The sequence below is a fragment of the Crocodylus porosus genome, unplaced genomic scaffold (genome assembly GCF_001723895.1).
Source record: "Crocodylus porosus isolate Cpor-Errol unplaced genomic scaffold, CroPor_comp1, whole genome shotgun sequence".
Lineage (NCBI taxonomy): Eukaryota > Metazoa > Chordata > Crocodylia > Crocodylidae > Crocodylus > Crocodylus porosus.
The window spans coordinates 125,334,297-125,350,027 of NW_017728931.1; the positions used below are offsets into that span (position 1 = coordinate 125,334,297).

Genomic DNA, 15,731 nt, shown 5'->3' on the forward strand with positions numbered 1-15,731 from the left:
CTAGATGATCTGCTCAGGTCCCTTCCGACCCTAGAAACTATGAAACTATGAAACTGTGGCAGCAGCAGCTGGCTTCTACCAAGCCTGTGTGCAGGAAGCTGGAATTGTGCCAGCGGCAGCCGGTCTCTAATGTGTAGTAAGACTCACCCTGCACAACACCCCCACCCACACTCTGCCCAGGGTATCGCAACAGCTAGTTAAGTCTCTGGAAACATGCAACCCAGGAATTGTGCAGCACAGCTTTAAATCATTGTAAATGGCAAAGCACAGAGATGAGTGCCTTAAAATAACAGGATTCTAAGTTTTAAAGGATATAGAGTATTAATTTCAAACTCCAGCAGCATACAAGATAGCAGACTCTAAAAATGATATACTGAATATACTAAAACAATTTTAGCAGCCACTGCCAAGAACCTAGAGAGATGGAAACCAATATTGTTTTTATCAAATGTGAAAGCAGATTGAAATCCCATATTTCAAATAACATAAAGTCATAATCTCTAACTAGTGCTCTGTGAGATACCAGAACCTATTATCTCAGAATTGAACTGGAGAGAAAAATACCAAGATGATTATTTGAATGATCAGATTTTAATGTCTGACACTGCAACTTGTCAGAGCTAAAAGAATTCAGTGGACTAATATTAATCTTAGGTGGTCATTTCATCTCTAGCTCTTAAAGCACTTTTACAAATGGGGAAATTTGAGGCCCGAACAGTGAATGTGAATTGTTTAAAGTGAGTCAAGAAGCCAGTGGAAGAATGGGAAGCAGGAACGAGATCTCCTGGTTCCCAATTTAAGGATCTGCTTTCAGAACTGATAGACTTCTACCCACATTGGGCGCTTGTACACATGACAAAAATTGCCCATTTTTGCAGTTTAATTACATCATGTTGTACATGTACAGGGTTTTTTTTTTGCAATTTAAATGAGTTTGTTATGTTACACACTAAACTACATCTACATGCAGTTCAGTTTGTAACATCTATTTGTAACATTGCAGCCTTTGGACAGCTCACCCCCCACTGCAGGAGAGGTGGACTGAAGGTACAAATGGTGAGGGGCTGAATCCTTTTTTTTCACGGAGGCTGCCTGCCTCTCCCATGGCCAGGGGGTGAGCTGCCAGAGGACTGGGCATCCCAAGCTGTGGGGGGCCCCATTCCTTCACTCTGTGGTGGCAGCAGCATCCCACAGGGCCACCCAGGCAGCCTGCTAGGAGGCAGGTGCTGCCCTAGCTAGGGCTCAGGGAAGATTTGGATCAGGCTGCCCACTAACAGCCCACCCAGGCAGCCCTGGGGGGCGCTGCTACTGTGGAGGAAAGGACAAGAACCCCTCCCCCACAACACATAGCTCAAGGCCTGCCAGCAGCTCACCCCAACAGGAGAGGAGGGCACGTTCCATCAAAAAGAAAGGATCAAGTCCCTCGCTGCTGGTTTTTTTCTCCTGGTGGAGCCTGCCTGCTCGAGCTACCGGTGGGTTGTAGCAGCCCTGGAGCTTAAGTAGCAGAGATGTTGGAGAGGTCCAGAGGCCAGGGAGAGGTTAGTTACACCCAGAAATTGAGATGATCAGTGAATGACAAATGCAATGACATTTCTTCAGAAAGGTTTTACAATATGGGCACTCTCTGTCCATTGCCTGGCAAGCTAATGAAGCATAAATGATACATGGCATCATAACAGAAAGCCCTACAGTACTGTAACTAAGTTCAAGAACAAATTTTAAGTAACATAATAAATGCTACAGAGACGGCTTCAGCATTGCTATCTTGATTCAGGTAAGAACAGAGTAGAAATCTCAAATACTTTGTATGTGGCGTGTTTGTTTGTTGTTGCTTTAGGTACTAAATCCTAGCATTTATTTTCATGCTTTTTTCAAGTGTCATAAAAGAAAGTGTATTCTTCAAGCTTTATATCAAGCTCCCACCTTATACAAATTCCCAAGGTAGTCTAGTTCCTAGTAAGATTATCACATTAATTAGGTATGACTTGTGATTTATTTAAACTAATCATAATTGCCAGAGTGCAAGATTTTATTTGCACATTTGGTTATAGCTGTTAACATACATTATACTGTAGCAACATTAGAACTGGTGTTTGAAACGTTTTGACCTGACAGCATACTATCAGACTGATATAGCATAACCAGTCATGTTATAATGTGGTGTGCAAGTGACTGTCTCATATTATCCTAAGATCTTAAATTCATTAAATTTAGATTGACACAGTTTTAAAAGATGTAGTTCAAGATTACTTTTGAATTATTTCAAAAGTCTTGTCATTTAAGTTTTTTCAAATGTAAGTAAAACTGTTTGTATATATTTGTAAATACAGTGGCTGCCACCTCTTTAATTTATTCTGGCATTATCAGAGTGGGGAAAACATGAGGAGGGAAACAGATTAAGGAAATAAGAATGCAGTGAAAACAAGAATTTAAGTTGAAGAATTGACTCAGTCTTATGAAGAAATAAATGTGATCATTACTTGGTCTAGAAAGACCCACATACATTAAGACTTCTGATTTCCTGATGTTCAAAAGAATTACTTTTATTATTTATTTAGCATGCTATATTCACAAAGTGCTTTAAGAACCTGTAAGATCAAATGGTTAGAGATAGAAGAGAGCTATAAAAATATCTGGTCTGAACTCTGCCAATACAAAGGGTTCCTCCTCCTCCTCTCCCCTCTCTCCTCCACCACATCAGTTTTTCTATTGCTTTGTCCAGGCTACTTTTAAAATAGATTAGTTGTAACATCAGTCTTTATTAACTCTATTTTATTTTTAATTCTCTAAAAAAATAATGGTAGGAAATCATCAAGATAATTCAGTTGGAGAAGAAGAAATTAAAATCTACCCACTAGAACATTTTGAGGAGACTGTTTAATGTATAATTCAGGCAATCTCACTCCCTTCTCCATTCTTATAGCAAGTAGGAGGCATATTAAAACTCGGATAAATTTTCTTGGACGAGGCAGAATCACTGAATGATAGTTCTGTTGTGACTAGTTTATGACCCTGGAAGCTGTTGATAGCTCCATTGGAAAAACAAAGCTGGCACTCCTCAGCTGTTCTACCAAAATACTGGCTTCTGCAAGTGCTCTGAAGTGCGCCATTTTTAGCACCTGGGCATTTACTCCTAAGCTCTGTTGCAATTCACACTGGTACTGGAGAGGCACCTGACTTCTCAATGATCCTCATCCATTAGACCTGCTCTCTCCACAGCTAATTTTCATTGGCAGCATCCAGTTCAGGTAAGTGTCCTAACTACTAAGGCTTCCTCTTTCTTGCTCTCTTTCTGGCCCCAGGTAGGGTGGCCATTGGGCCTGTTTTATACCAGATGATCCTGTTTTTAAGCTCTTTGTACTCTATCCATTTGTGAATAAGAAATGGACTGCAAACAGTCCTGTTTTTTCAGTTCATTGGTGGAAATACATGCCAATTATTTGTCCTTGGGATTCTATTGGCTGTGCCTAGAAGAAGGGCCATGCACAGCCAGGAGAAGGGTTCTGAGCCAGCCAGGAAGGGAGGTGGCCTTTTTGTGGTGGCCCCACCCCTTGCTGATTGGGGTGGTGGTCCCACCCCTCACTGCTGATTAACCCAGGAGGCCGGCAGTTTCCCCCTGACACACCAAGGGGATATTCTGTATTCTGGGGATGCTGTATCACAATAGGCTGCATGGCATGGGAAGCTTCTTCTTTGACTATCCCTCAATACAACGATGGCGTTTTCTAGAGGTGGGTGATGGGGGGGGATGATAACGATGATGGATTATTAGTGAGTTTTAAGATGGCTGAAGAGTCCAATCCACGTTCTGCAAGTTTTTTCCACAGATATGACAGGTTGTGCCTGGGGCCCAAGCATCATTTCTTTGGGCCCAGTACAGACTTGTAGGGCGGGCTGCCTCCCACACACACACCATCCCACATACATAAAATCTCATGAATTGTGAAGAAAATTTTCTATTTTAATTCTGAAATTACATTCTACATTGCTGACTATTTTGTAACTTTTTGGTTGATGGTCCTAATAATAGTATTATCCAGTCAATGTTTTGATTTGTTTGTTCTAATGGACCAACATGGCTACAAACATTTTATAAACAGACGAATTCATTTTAAGCTTTATTTTTCCGGCCTTTTTCATTGCAAAATCATGAATTATCTCTCTAAAGTCAATTTTCTTGCAAGTTCACACTCGATAGACAAACTAGCAAGGTGACTTAACCATTCTTGTTTAACCATTCTTGTCCCACAGTATAATGCCTGAAGTTTTTGATGAGTGCTAGCTTGCTGAAACTTCTTTCAGCTTCTGCTACAGTGCCTGGCAGTGTGCAAAAGATCTGTATGGATATACACACTTCACTGAAAATTAGCTGCAGTTGTTTTTTGTAAATCTCATTTAATAAGATAAGTGGTGGTAGTTCGTACTCTTTTCCAAAAGTAGATTTGAAGATTTTTTTTTAGATGCAACATTTCACAAGGAAAATTCTCAGAAAGATGTGTAGGATACCTGTGAAGTAGACATTTAGAAGCTTCATCCAGTTCCTCAGGCTCTAGTGTCACACATTTTAGGACTGAACGGAGTGTAAAACAAATGTTATTGGTTGCTTTGAATCTGCGCTCTAATCCATAGATAGTGTTGTCCAAAGTTGCATCAAAAACAGTCCTTCTGAATAAAGATTCTGGAGCACTTTCAGAGATGGTGAAACACGATTCCTCAGCTGTGTCATCATGAAATCTTTTCCACTTCTTGCCTCTCTTTTTTTGGTAAATGAGGCAAAACTCCCATGCCTTCTGCTACAAGATATACTTCCTCTAGAATTTTGGGCCACTGATCTCTTAAGTTGTTTTACTTCTTCAATAGTATCAGCAATGAGAGATGCCTCCGATTCAAGTGAGATTCCCCTGGCTTGTAAACTCTCGTTTCTGTCATCAATACTTCAAAGAACGTTGTACCAGCAGCTAGCCAACAAAAGGCATGAAAATGAGCTGAAGTACCTTTTCAGTGCTTCCAGTTGTGATTGAGCTTTGTGTGTGTCAAATTTAATTCAAGAGCACATTCCAGTGCTTCCAGAATACCTGGAAGATGCTTTGCGAGTGGACGGATAGCATCAGCACATGCTGTGTGTCTGACATAGAGTGGAGTGAGCAGTGTATCTTATCTGTTATAATCTTCCACCTCACACTAGAACTGAAAAACATAAAAAGTTGCTGCACACAACCAAAAAATGTTAATGTTCCAGTACACGCTGCTGCAGCATTAAGTCCTACAAGATTTAGTGAATGGGAAGCAGAAGGAGAATAAAGAGCAGGTTCAATTTTAACACAATGCAGGCCTGAACACCTCTTATTTTCCCTGACATATCACAGCAATTATCAAAACCTTGACCTCTACAGTTATCAAGAGGAATGTTATGATGCTTCAAGCTGGCAATTAGCATTTCAGCTATTCATTCTCCATTTTTTAAAATTAAAGGTGATAAATTCAAAAAACCTTTCTTTGGTGTTAAATGTACCAGTATCTTTGTTGTGAACTACAGATTGGACTATCCACATGTGTTCTTCTTGGTGAGAGACATCTGGAGTAGCATTACACGTGATAGAATAATAAATGGCCTTTTCTCTCTCTGTAAGGATGGCTTTCTGCACACTCTTACCACATCATTCAATAAACTCATTCTGATTCTCTCATGAGAGATAATGAGTCTGTTGCATCATTTTGTCCTCTGTTTGCTTCTGTTTGACTTTGGCCCGATGGTCACGAGTAACACTGTCATAAAGCACTATTAACTCAAGAATTCAAAGAAAGTTGCCATTGTGTGGGTCATCTCCATGGCATGCTAAACCTCTGGAAGCAAGATATAAAGTGACATTCAACAATCTTTCCAATATGTCTTCCATCTTGCTACTTTTGTTAATATCTGGTTTTGAACCCCACTGTCCACTCCATGTCCACCTGACAGTGACTGCTGTAATTCCTTCCACTGGCAGTAGCAAGTTTTAGGCTCTACGCTCTTTTCATGTTCGGGAAATTTATCATATAGCTTTTCCCATTTTTTCACATTTGGTGAATCCCCTGGTTTTTCTCTCTACACTTCTTTTGGATCTGTCATGCAACAAAAATCGTGTCAGTGGTATCCTGTGATGGTCTAAAGCCACACTGGGATTCTGGAAGGACACCTTTGGCAAGGAGGAGGCAATTCAGAAGGATGCAAGTAAGAATCTTCCTGGCAACAGAGAGAAGGGCAATGCCTCAGTAGTCCCCATGCACTCACTTGTCCCCTTTCTTGAAGATGGTAACAATGTTGGCATTCTTTAAGTCAGGTGGAACTTCCTCATTACCCATATTTTGATAAGAAGTAAGGTTTTTGTGTTAGTGCTGTTTCACCAGCTTTGGAGAGCTCTGCAGGAATGCCATCTGGTCCTGGTGCCTTATTGTTCTTGGTCTGAGTTATGATATGCCAGACTTCCTTGATGGATGGGAGCTCAGCAAGAGATATTATTACTGGGTGTTGAGGAATGGACTTGATGACGGAAGTTGAGACCTCAGATTCATGGTTGAGTAGAATCTTGAAGACTCCTTCCAGCGTTGTTTGATGGATACATTATCCATGAGAAGGGTGGAGCCATCCTGGATCACAAAGGAATTGGGCCATCCATAGGGGTACCCTGTGGATGGCTTTTATTGCTTCGAAGAAGTTTCTCATGTTATGTTGATCAGTGAAACTCTGGATCTCCATGGCCTGCACTTGCCACCACTGATTCTTGATGTCCATAGCCTTTTCTGAATTACAGCTTTAAAGTAGTGGTAAACCTCTTATTTTTGCTAGTTGGAGGGTTCATTTTGCCAACTGCAGAATGCAGTTTTTTTCTGGTGGATAAGTGCTAGGATTTCTTCATTATTCTTGTCAAACCAATCTTGATGATGGTAAATAGAGTAACCAATTGATTCACTGCATGCCTTTTGAATAATGTTCTTAAGCTCTGCCCAATGTGCCTGGATGTTCTTAATGTCATCAGGTAGGTCAGAGAGCCCCTCAGTAAGATGTTAATGAAGAGCCTTGCGTCTAGCTTGTCTTGGAGTTGCCTAAACATGGTCAAAATGGACCACTTTTTCAAGGGACCTAAATCTCTCCCATTGACTGTCTATGACCCTAAGCACTTAGACTCAGTTAAATTAGATTTCTATTTTAGGTACTAAGAGAGCTAAATGTAGGTGGATTCTACATCAAACTAGATCTGGCCCAAAGTCTTTTATACATTGTGTAAATCCATGACCTTAGATTAGATTGTTTTCTGTTCTGTTATGATTGTTCTCCATGGAAAAGACCAGGCTGCCAAGACCTCTTGGAAAGAAGTGTGTTTAAATACAGTACTTGATGGTGGAGATAGTAGAGGGGGACAGAGAGAACAGGAAATATGCAGAGACATGAAAACAAGAATAAGAAAGTTATACCAAGAGATAGTGTAAAGTGGGAGTGCTGTTGAGTCCTTGTCATGCTCATTATTCTCCATGCTGTTTAATGTAAATGATTTTAAAGAAGAATGATACATGTGGAAAGGGGGACAAAGGATTCTCAGAGGAATATTTGGACAGATCCTAAGCCTCTATATCCTTTATCTTACATGAGGACACACATATTCACCGCAAAATCCTGGCTCTGTTTTTTACAAAAGGATATAAAGTCACAGGTCACCAAAACTGCATTTGAAACACCTTTCACTACCATTTTTCTATTTACAATGGGGTCTGAGATTTCATTAATTCTGCTTTTTATCCCTGATGCCCTGCTGTGAAGTTGTCTTTCTACAAGCCAGGCTTAAAGTGACACAGATGTCCCAAGTACTGAAATAAAAAGGAAGTGGTTTCCCTGGCAACAATAATGGCACAAAAGCGCTCACAATTTTCTTCCTCACTCATGTGACTTTTAGTGGTTTGATTAAAACACTAGAGAAGGATAATACGCTTCTGATTTCTAGCGATGGCTAGAGACAGCATGTAAAAAAGCCAAGGTATCTGTGCTATTTATAAACTAGTGGTAAAGATGACTCAGGTTTACCAAGATTCATACTTAATCATATTTTTTCTCAATGTGTCATTTAAAAAGGTACTTTAGTGAGTCAGGCTGTGCAAAAAGTATTTATGAAGTGTCCTTCTATCCACAGCTTAATCTGATAACAATAATGAATAGGTGGTGGAGAAAGTGAGGGCTACTGCCCGGAGAAACCCCGGGGTCAGTGTTGTTAGAGGGAAAGGGAGAAGGGAAGAAAGCAGTGGTGGATAAGGCATGACAGAAGGGATTGGCTAATTTGGATCCTGTTATTTAGTGAAGACCAGTCTTAGCGGCTCCTTTCTGCAGTGCTAAATAGTGCCTGCCACACAGGCATCCTTGTGCTTGATTTAGGATGCACCTAGCATTTTAATTCAAATGTGAGCTGGGGGGAGGGGGGATATGGAATTAAAATATTAAATGACAAAAAAACAAAAAATGACAGAGCGCATCTTTTACCATGAGTAGCTTGGCTATGGGGTTTTTTTCCTACAGCTGCAAGTGCTGCAGGGAAGTAGCAAGAAGACTGAATAATAACCACATTGTAATTGTCCAGATGGAGAGTTATCAGCACAACTATACTAGTTGTAGGCTCTCAGTGAGCTAACACTCGTCACACCTGGGCAAGGTTACTGCGATTGCTCCACAATGTCTGATTAATGTAACCTTTCAAAAGACATATTTTTCTTATAAGAACTTAAAAGCAACTGCATCTGTACCCAGTATGGCCTCGCAATGGTCCCATCACAATTCTAACTACTAAAGCTTGCTCCCGAGTCCGATTACTAATTGGCTGCTAAAAGAATGACTCCAAGGTTAGAAGCCACTGAAGCTGTAAGTGCAGAACGACAAATGAATGTAGACAACTATACAGGCCTCAAATATCAGCAGCTTCATTTGAGTAACTGTGAGTTCAAGTCCTACACAGAGCCAAACATGAGCCTGGGATTGTGTGTCAGGAATAATGTGTAATTAACTGAAGTCTTCATTAAACCCTCTGGGACAGAGAGAAATACTTAAGCAGTATTAGCATTCAGAGGAGACTGAAAACATAACTATTACATTCTTCAAAATATGAATATAAATGTAAAATAAAGCTTCTAATGATAGAGCACTAGATGAATGCAGGAACAATTTCAACATCAGAAACAAAAAAGGTAGTTCAGTTGCTGCAGCAACAAGTTTATTGTTCACCATATCAGATATTTTGTTACCATGTTCAGCAAAGAAGCCTACTTGTTTCTCTGTTGGTCATAGCTGAGGCAGTTTGTGGGGCCTGGATCACCTCTTTCGTAGGTAAATGGAGCCTTTTGGTGTAATTGGCTGTACGTCCAGTTCTACATTCAAACAAAGGAGAATACTAACAACGATATCAAGGTTCAACAAGAAGGAAACAACAAGACTAGCACAAACAAGGCACAGAAAGGCAGACTTGTTTTTATGAAAAGCACAGCATCCTCTCCTAATTGTAACAGCATACTGATCGGAAATGGTCCTCAAAATTCTGCTGTGATTCAACATCATGTTTTACTTAAATTATCTTTTTCATATAGTCAGATAAAAATCATCAAATCAGCCAAGATTTAAGCTGAAATGTGCCCAAGTCTTGTAAAAATGTCAAATAAAAAGCAGGCAGGCAGTTCCACAATGTGAAGTTAATACGAGCATTGTAACGGGCCAAATAAAGAAATACTCAATAGAACCTGAGATTACAAATGTAAAAAATTCTTCATTAGGTTGCTTAATGAAAGCTTGTCTAACTTTATCCCAAGCATGCAGATGGCCCAATAAAATTCTCACCGACAAAAATCCTTGCCTCATAATTCCTGGATTATCATGGCTACAACATCACTCCGACGCTTTTCCTTATCGGCATTTATACATTTGAAATATTTGAATGTGATATTGTGAGTGCTGTACCACTTGAGTTATGTAGCTTATTTAATCTTTTCCTATAAATCAGTCTCTCCACATGCCATTAAATATTAAGCTGGGTAAATACATACGTTCCCAGCTGGTTCTGCTCAGGGTACGTACAGATTCTATAGAAAGGCTGCAATTCTTTCTTAAAGTTTGCATCTTTAAAAACAAGTACATTTAAAGAGAAACACTCTACTTTAAACTTGGCTGTTAGGAGGATTTGCCTTGCAGGAATTTTCTGTCCCCGCAGTCTTACAGCTCTGAAACTCTGCTGGAACTAACTGGATCCACCTACTAGTATGAGTTAGCAGTCACAACCCACAGCTTCAGTCAAGGTCTGATATGCAGTGACTCAGAGAGTCCTAAAACAGTAAGCAGGGGTTTAAATCTGTCATCCCCTTACATTAATATATGAAAATGAACCCTGTCATACTATCACTGTTCAAGAGGAAGTTCCCATTAGAGGCAATGATCTCCATCAAATAATTTTTGAAGGCAATGGAAAATTTACCTTAAACACCACTGGCAAGATTTATATCTTTGATAATGGCAAAAAACAGCACTGGATGAATAATTCAGAGCAGGGGCCGGCAACCTTTTTGAAGCTGTGGGCCAGAACCATCTGGCTGTAGCTTGAAGCAGACTGTGTGGCTGCTGTGGTGCATGAATGACAGGGTGGGAAGGAGTGCTTTCTTAGCACCCTGCCACCAGAGCCATGTAACTCCATTCTGCCTGCCGCTGCTGCTCCCAGCTCCCCAGCTGCGATATATGCACAGCTTCCAGCTGGAGGGTCAGCTTGAGGGCCAGGCAGATAGGGGGTTTTGGGGAGTTGTCAAGGAGCAGCAGCAGTGACCCTCTGGCTGTGAACTGCAGTCGCAAGTCTGCTGCTTCTCCCCCCCCACCTGCTCCAGCTGCAGTCTGAGAGCACCTTCCACTTGGAAAGCAGCTGTGCTGTGGCCACCGTTCCCCCCACCAGCACAGCTCCCCTCCAGCTGAAAGCTGTGCTCCCATCACAGGCTTGGAGAAGGCGAAAGGAAGGGGGATGCAGAGTGAAGGGGAAGTGATGTAGGGGCAGCTTCCAGAGCATAGGCCTGGTGCAGCTCATTGCTGCTCAACCCCAGTTTGGGCACGGGCACAGGAATTGCCCTGAGGTTCTGCAGCCCTGATCCAGTGGCTCCACAGGACATATGCTACCAGCCCAATTTAGAGCAATCAGTATATTTTTTGCCTCTTTTCTGTTCAAGGTTGTATGTAAAGAGCTTGTATATGAATGTACTGAATTCTTCTCCAAGTATTTCTTAGACTGTGGATAATGCATGGTAAATTCCTCAATAGCACTCATTAGTCAAATCTTGAGCTGTATTTAGTAATTTGTTCTGGAGAGATGGGTCGTCTCAGAATTACCTCAGATTTCTAAATGGAGTAGGGTCACTAGAACAGTATATTAATTTAAATATATTAATTAATATTCATAAAGATGGTTTGACTGCATTTGCCTAGCTCTGGCAAATAATTAGAATCTGGAATAGAATGAAACCTGGGAAAATTAGTGTAAAGCGATAGTTACTAGAAGTCAAGCCATTCCCAAGATGATACACACTAATATATATAATAAGGTGGCTTACTTCAAATATTTTAATTCCAAATGTACTTCATGACATCTTGCATTCAAATGTGCAGCCTGAATAGGCTGCATTGAGACGATGTTTGATAACCAGTTCCAATCCCAGTGATTTAAGGGCCATGGATAACAGGCCACATACTAATTGAATTATGTCCATTAGCTGATTTTAATACCCCCACACTTTAAATTTTAATACTATATCCATTTTATTGTCAGCTCTCTTCTGTAAGAAGAGAGGGTACGTTGCTTAGCCCCAGTACTAAAAAAATCCAGAGTGACTTTTCTCCACTTACCTATCTTCATCTAATAATAGCATTAAAGATCCTTTTAACTGAACTTTCAGGATGCTGTGCATTTCAGATCATTATATGCTCACTCTGCCTTAGTTCTTATTGTTTAAAACTCCACCTAAGTTATGCTAGATGTGATCACCTCTGTTCTCCATAGCTTTATTCCACTTGAGCATGCTAAGGATAGAGTAAGAAGTTACACTTCACATTCCCTTGCTTTGGTATGTCAGCCTTTGTGGATATTTAAATATTCAATTTTTGAACTAACCTTGTATCCACCTAATTCAAAACTACATTGTATGCATCTCCTATTCTTTCAACATTTTTTCCAGAAGCTATTGGCTAAGTGATGTGCGAAAAAATTGCATAATTAATAAGAGGACTGTAGAAAGACATTATCCACTAATAAAACTGTGATGGTTTCAATATTTAGACTCATGTGGAAAGTCTTATTATATTGATGGCATAATTATGCTGTAAGACTTAACCACTAAATTATGGAGATATACGCATTAATCTTCTGAAAATCAAAACCCAACACCCTTCTCTACAGCTTCATTAAGACAATTTAGTTTTTGTTGCTTTTGTTCTTTGAGAACCTCTAGCCAGTTAAACTATGGTACATGTAATGATAGTGGCATGTTAGCTACTGTACCAGAATAAGAACTGATTATAACCACATTGATTAAAATTATGAAGGCAGTATAATGAATACTTTTCAGCCTCTGATGATATTCTATATCATGTCTGCAAACGTGAAAATAAGTTTTATAGGATCTGTTTCTCCACATATAACAACAGACCATGATGAATATAAAAGTACAGAACAGCCAGGAAAGGATAAAATCAGGAAGGCAAAGGTACCAGTTGGGATGCAGCTAGCAAGAGATATGACAGACACAAAAACCAGCAAAAAACATGTTGTCATATTTTAAGAATAAGAGGAAGACCAAGGAAATTGTAGATTCTTTACTGAAGGGGGAAGAGAAATTAATGGATTGGTGGACAATGCAGATGGGACTGATGCATTTACATCCTTTTTATTTCAGTCTGCACAAAAGAGGTGAATTCTTTGATGCAAATACAGTCAGCAGCAAGGACCCAAGAGTAGATAATCAGCTTAGAGAATGGAAAGAACAAATTAATATTACTTAGATGAACTAGATGTTTTCAAGTTAGCAAAACCAGGTGAGATTCATCACAGAGTACTCAAGGAATACTCACGTAACTGGCTATTATCTCTGAGAACTTGTAGAGGGCAGGTGAGGTCCTAGAAGACTGCAAAAGGGCAAACATAGTGCTCATCTTTTAAACAGGGGAAAATGAGGCCTTAGAGACTTGTAAACTAGTCCGTTTAATTTTGATACCCAGGAAGATATTGAAGAGATCTATTTCTAAGAGCGTGGAAAATGACAAGGGTGATATGTAGCAAACAGCGTGGATTTGACTAAAGTAAATGATGCATAACCAACCTGATTTCTTTCTATGACAAGGTGACAGGCTTCATGGATCAGTGAATACGATATACCTTGACTTTAGCAAGGCTTTTCACACCATCTCCCACAACCTTGTCATAAATAGGCTAAAAATATGTTTTAGATAACACTCTTGTAAGGTTGGTGCAGAACTGGATTGGTCTCAAAGAGGAGTTATCAATGGCTCAATGTCATAATGGGAGAAGGTATCAAGTGGAGTTCCCCAGAGATTTGCCCTGGGACTGAGGGTGTTCAGTCTCTTCATTAATGATTTAAACCATGGAATTGAGAATGCATTTAATAAATCTAAACCTAGCAGGGTCATGTAGAAGACACTTTAGAGGGCAAAATTAGGATTCAAAATTATCTTGCAAAATTGGCAAAATGATATGAAATAAAAAGGATAAAATTCAGTGAGGACAAAAGCAAAATAATGCATGTAGGATGGAAAAATCAAAGTAAAAAATACAAACTGGGAGCCAACTGTGGGGCCTGCAATACTGCAGAAAAGCGTCTATGGGTTATAGAGGACCACAAACTGAATGGAAGTCAAAAGTGTGATATTACTGCAAAAAAAGGCAATAGCATACTGAGAGGTGTTAACAGTAATGCTATGGAAACTTTTATCCAATTTTTCCACACTATTCAATGCTGATGGGGCTCACTTGGGTTCATGTGTCTGGTTTTACACATCACACTTCAAGAAAGACATGGATAAATTGGATGGAGTCTAGAAGAGAGCAACAGAAATCGTAACAAGTCTAGAAAATATAACATATGAAAAGAAGGTTGTAGAACTGGGGTTAACTGAAAAAGAGATGACTGAGGAAGGATTAGGTAACAGTCTTCAAGTACAAAAATGATTCCTGTAGAAGATACCGATCAACATTTCTCTGTGTCCAGAGGGGACAGGACAAGAAGCAATGGGCTTACATTGTAACAAGTGCCTTTACAACAGGCATGCTCTCTTCAGAGATGGGTGGGAAGATACAGGCCTCTGTTCACTTCATTTTGAGATGGGCGAGGCCTGGCCTATACTTACATTTTATGACAGCAACGTTATCATGGTCAAAAAGTTTAAAATTAACAAAAGGATTTTTTTTTTCACACAGCATGTAATTGAAGTGTGGAACGCTGCCACCAGATGCTGTGGAAGTTGACAATTTAGCCAGATTCAAAATGGGATTGGAGAAATTCTTGGAAGAAAGGTGTATCAGTAGCTACTGAGCACAGGAATTAGGGTTACAGCCTTTGAATCAGAGCTTAAATGCCAGAGGCTGCAAGTGAGAAAGGAACAGCAGAAGAAATCCTGGTCATACCCAGTTCACTCTCCCTTTTGGCATATAGTTATAACAGCAAATATTTTCTAGTGAATTACATGATTGGATCTTAACACATTTTCTTTTATAAAATAATTAAACTATACTATGTAGGTGAGGACACATAGCCCAATTACTATAGCATTTTTTTTTAAGGATTTTTTTTGTGTTCCAAGTCAAATCAGCAGAATCAATTCCAAATCCAGGAGTCATTCAAGAACCAAATGTGGCCCTGCTACTGGCAAACATCATCCACCCCGGCCTGGGACTTGAAATGCTTCCAAATCTTCGGCAGGCATCCTACATGTATGCCCAAGCCCAAAACATTGAGTTTCAGATGCCCCCGAGTTTGGCTTGGCCTTGGCCATATGACTGCAGGAGCAAGCTAAGAAGGAATCTCCCATTTTCATAAAGTCAGTGCGTAGTCAAGATTCCCCCACCGGAAACTGGCCAGTGAGGTGCTAACTATGAGACTCTCATAGGGAGTCCTATCCGCAAGCAGACAAGGGTGCAACCCTCCACTACACAGTGTCATTTAAACTGCATTACCTCAGTCAGGGTATTTCCCCTGCCACCTTTGTGGCATGGTACAGCAAAAGCTATGTTATCTGGCACTTTATCATCTGGAATGCTCCACTAACTGGCATCTGTCAATACAAATCTTCCTTCTGAGGGATGCAGAAACCCGGAGGTCTCACTTCCGGTTTCACCATCATGAGCTGAGTCCCACTTCTTCCTTGTGGACTATGGCCCGAGGCAAAGCAGCCTATGTGGGACCCCACTTCCTGTCCCCTGGCACACAGATGCCAGGGAGTGAAAGCCCTGGTGCACTGGACAGGGGATATTTGATTAACTGGCATATATGATTAACTGGCCTCCCCCGTTCCCCATGGATGCTGGATAACAGAGCTTTTACTGTATTTCCATTTTCTTCGATAGTAAGAAGCAACATGCCCCTGTAGAAAAACCCTGTTTTTCTGTTTTTAAATTTATTTTAAAATGCATTCCCTCCCTTTCCCCAACCATTTCTGACTTTTCTCTTCAACTCTATTCCCT

The 15,731-nt window shown here is 40.3% G+C and overlaps 1 protein-coding gene across 12 annotated transcripts in view; it reads right to left on the reverse strand.

The window, feature by feature from the left end:
- The window catches only part of MAGI2 (membrane associated guanylate kinase, WW and PDZ domain containing 2), a 1,214,455-nt gene that overhangs the window by 447,360 nt on the left and 751,364 nt on the right, over window positions 1-15,731 (reverse strand). Inside the window, exon 3 of one of the 12 annotated variants that reach the window (XM_019543632.1) lies at window positions 9,284-9,384. The exons of the other annotated variants lie outside the window; for them this stretch is intronic. Within the exon in view, the coding sequence (XP_019399177.1) occupies window positions 9,284-9,302 (19 nt within the window). The 5' untranslated portion in view covers window positions 9,303-9,384. The remainder of the gene's footprint in view (window positions 1-9,283; window positions 9,385-15,731) is intronic. 12 annotated transcript variants of the gene reach the window in all.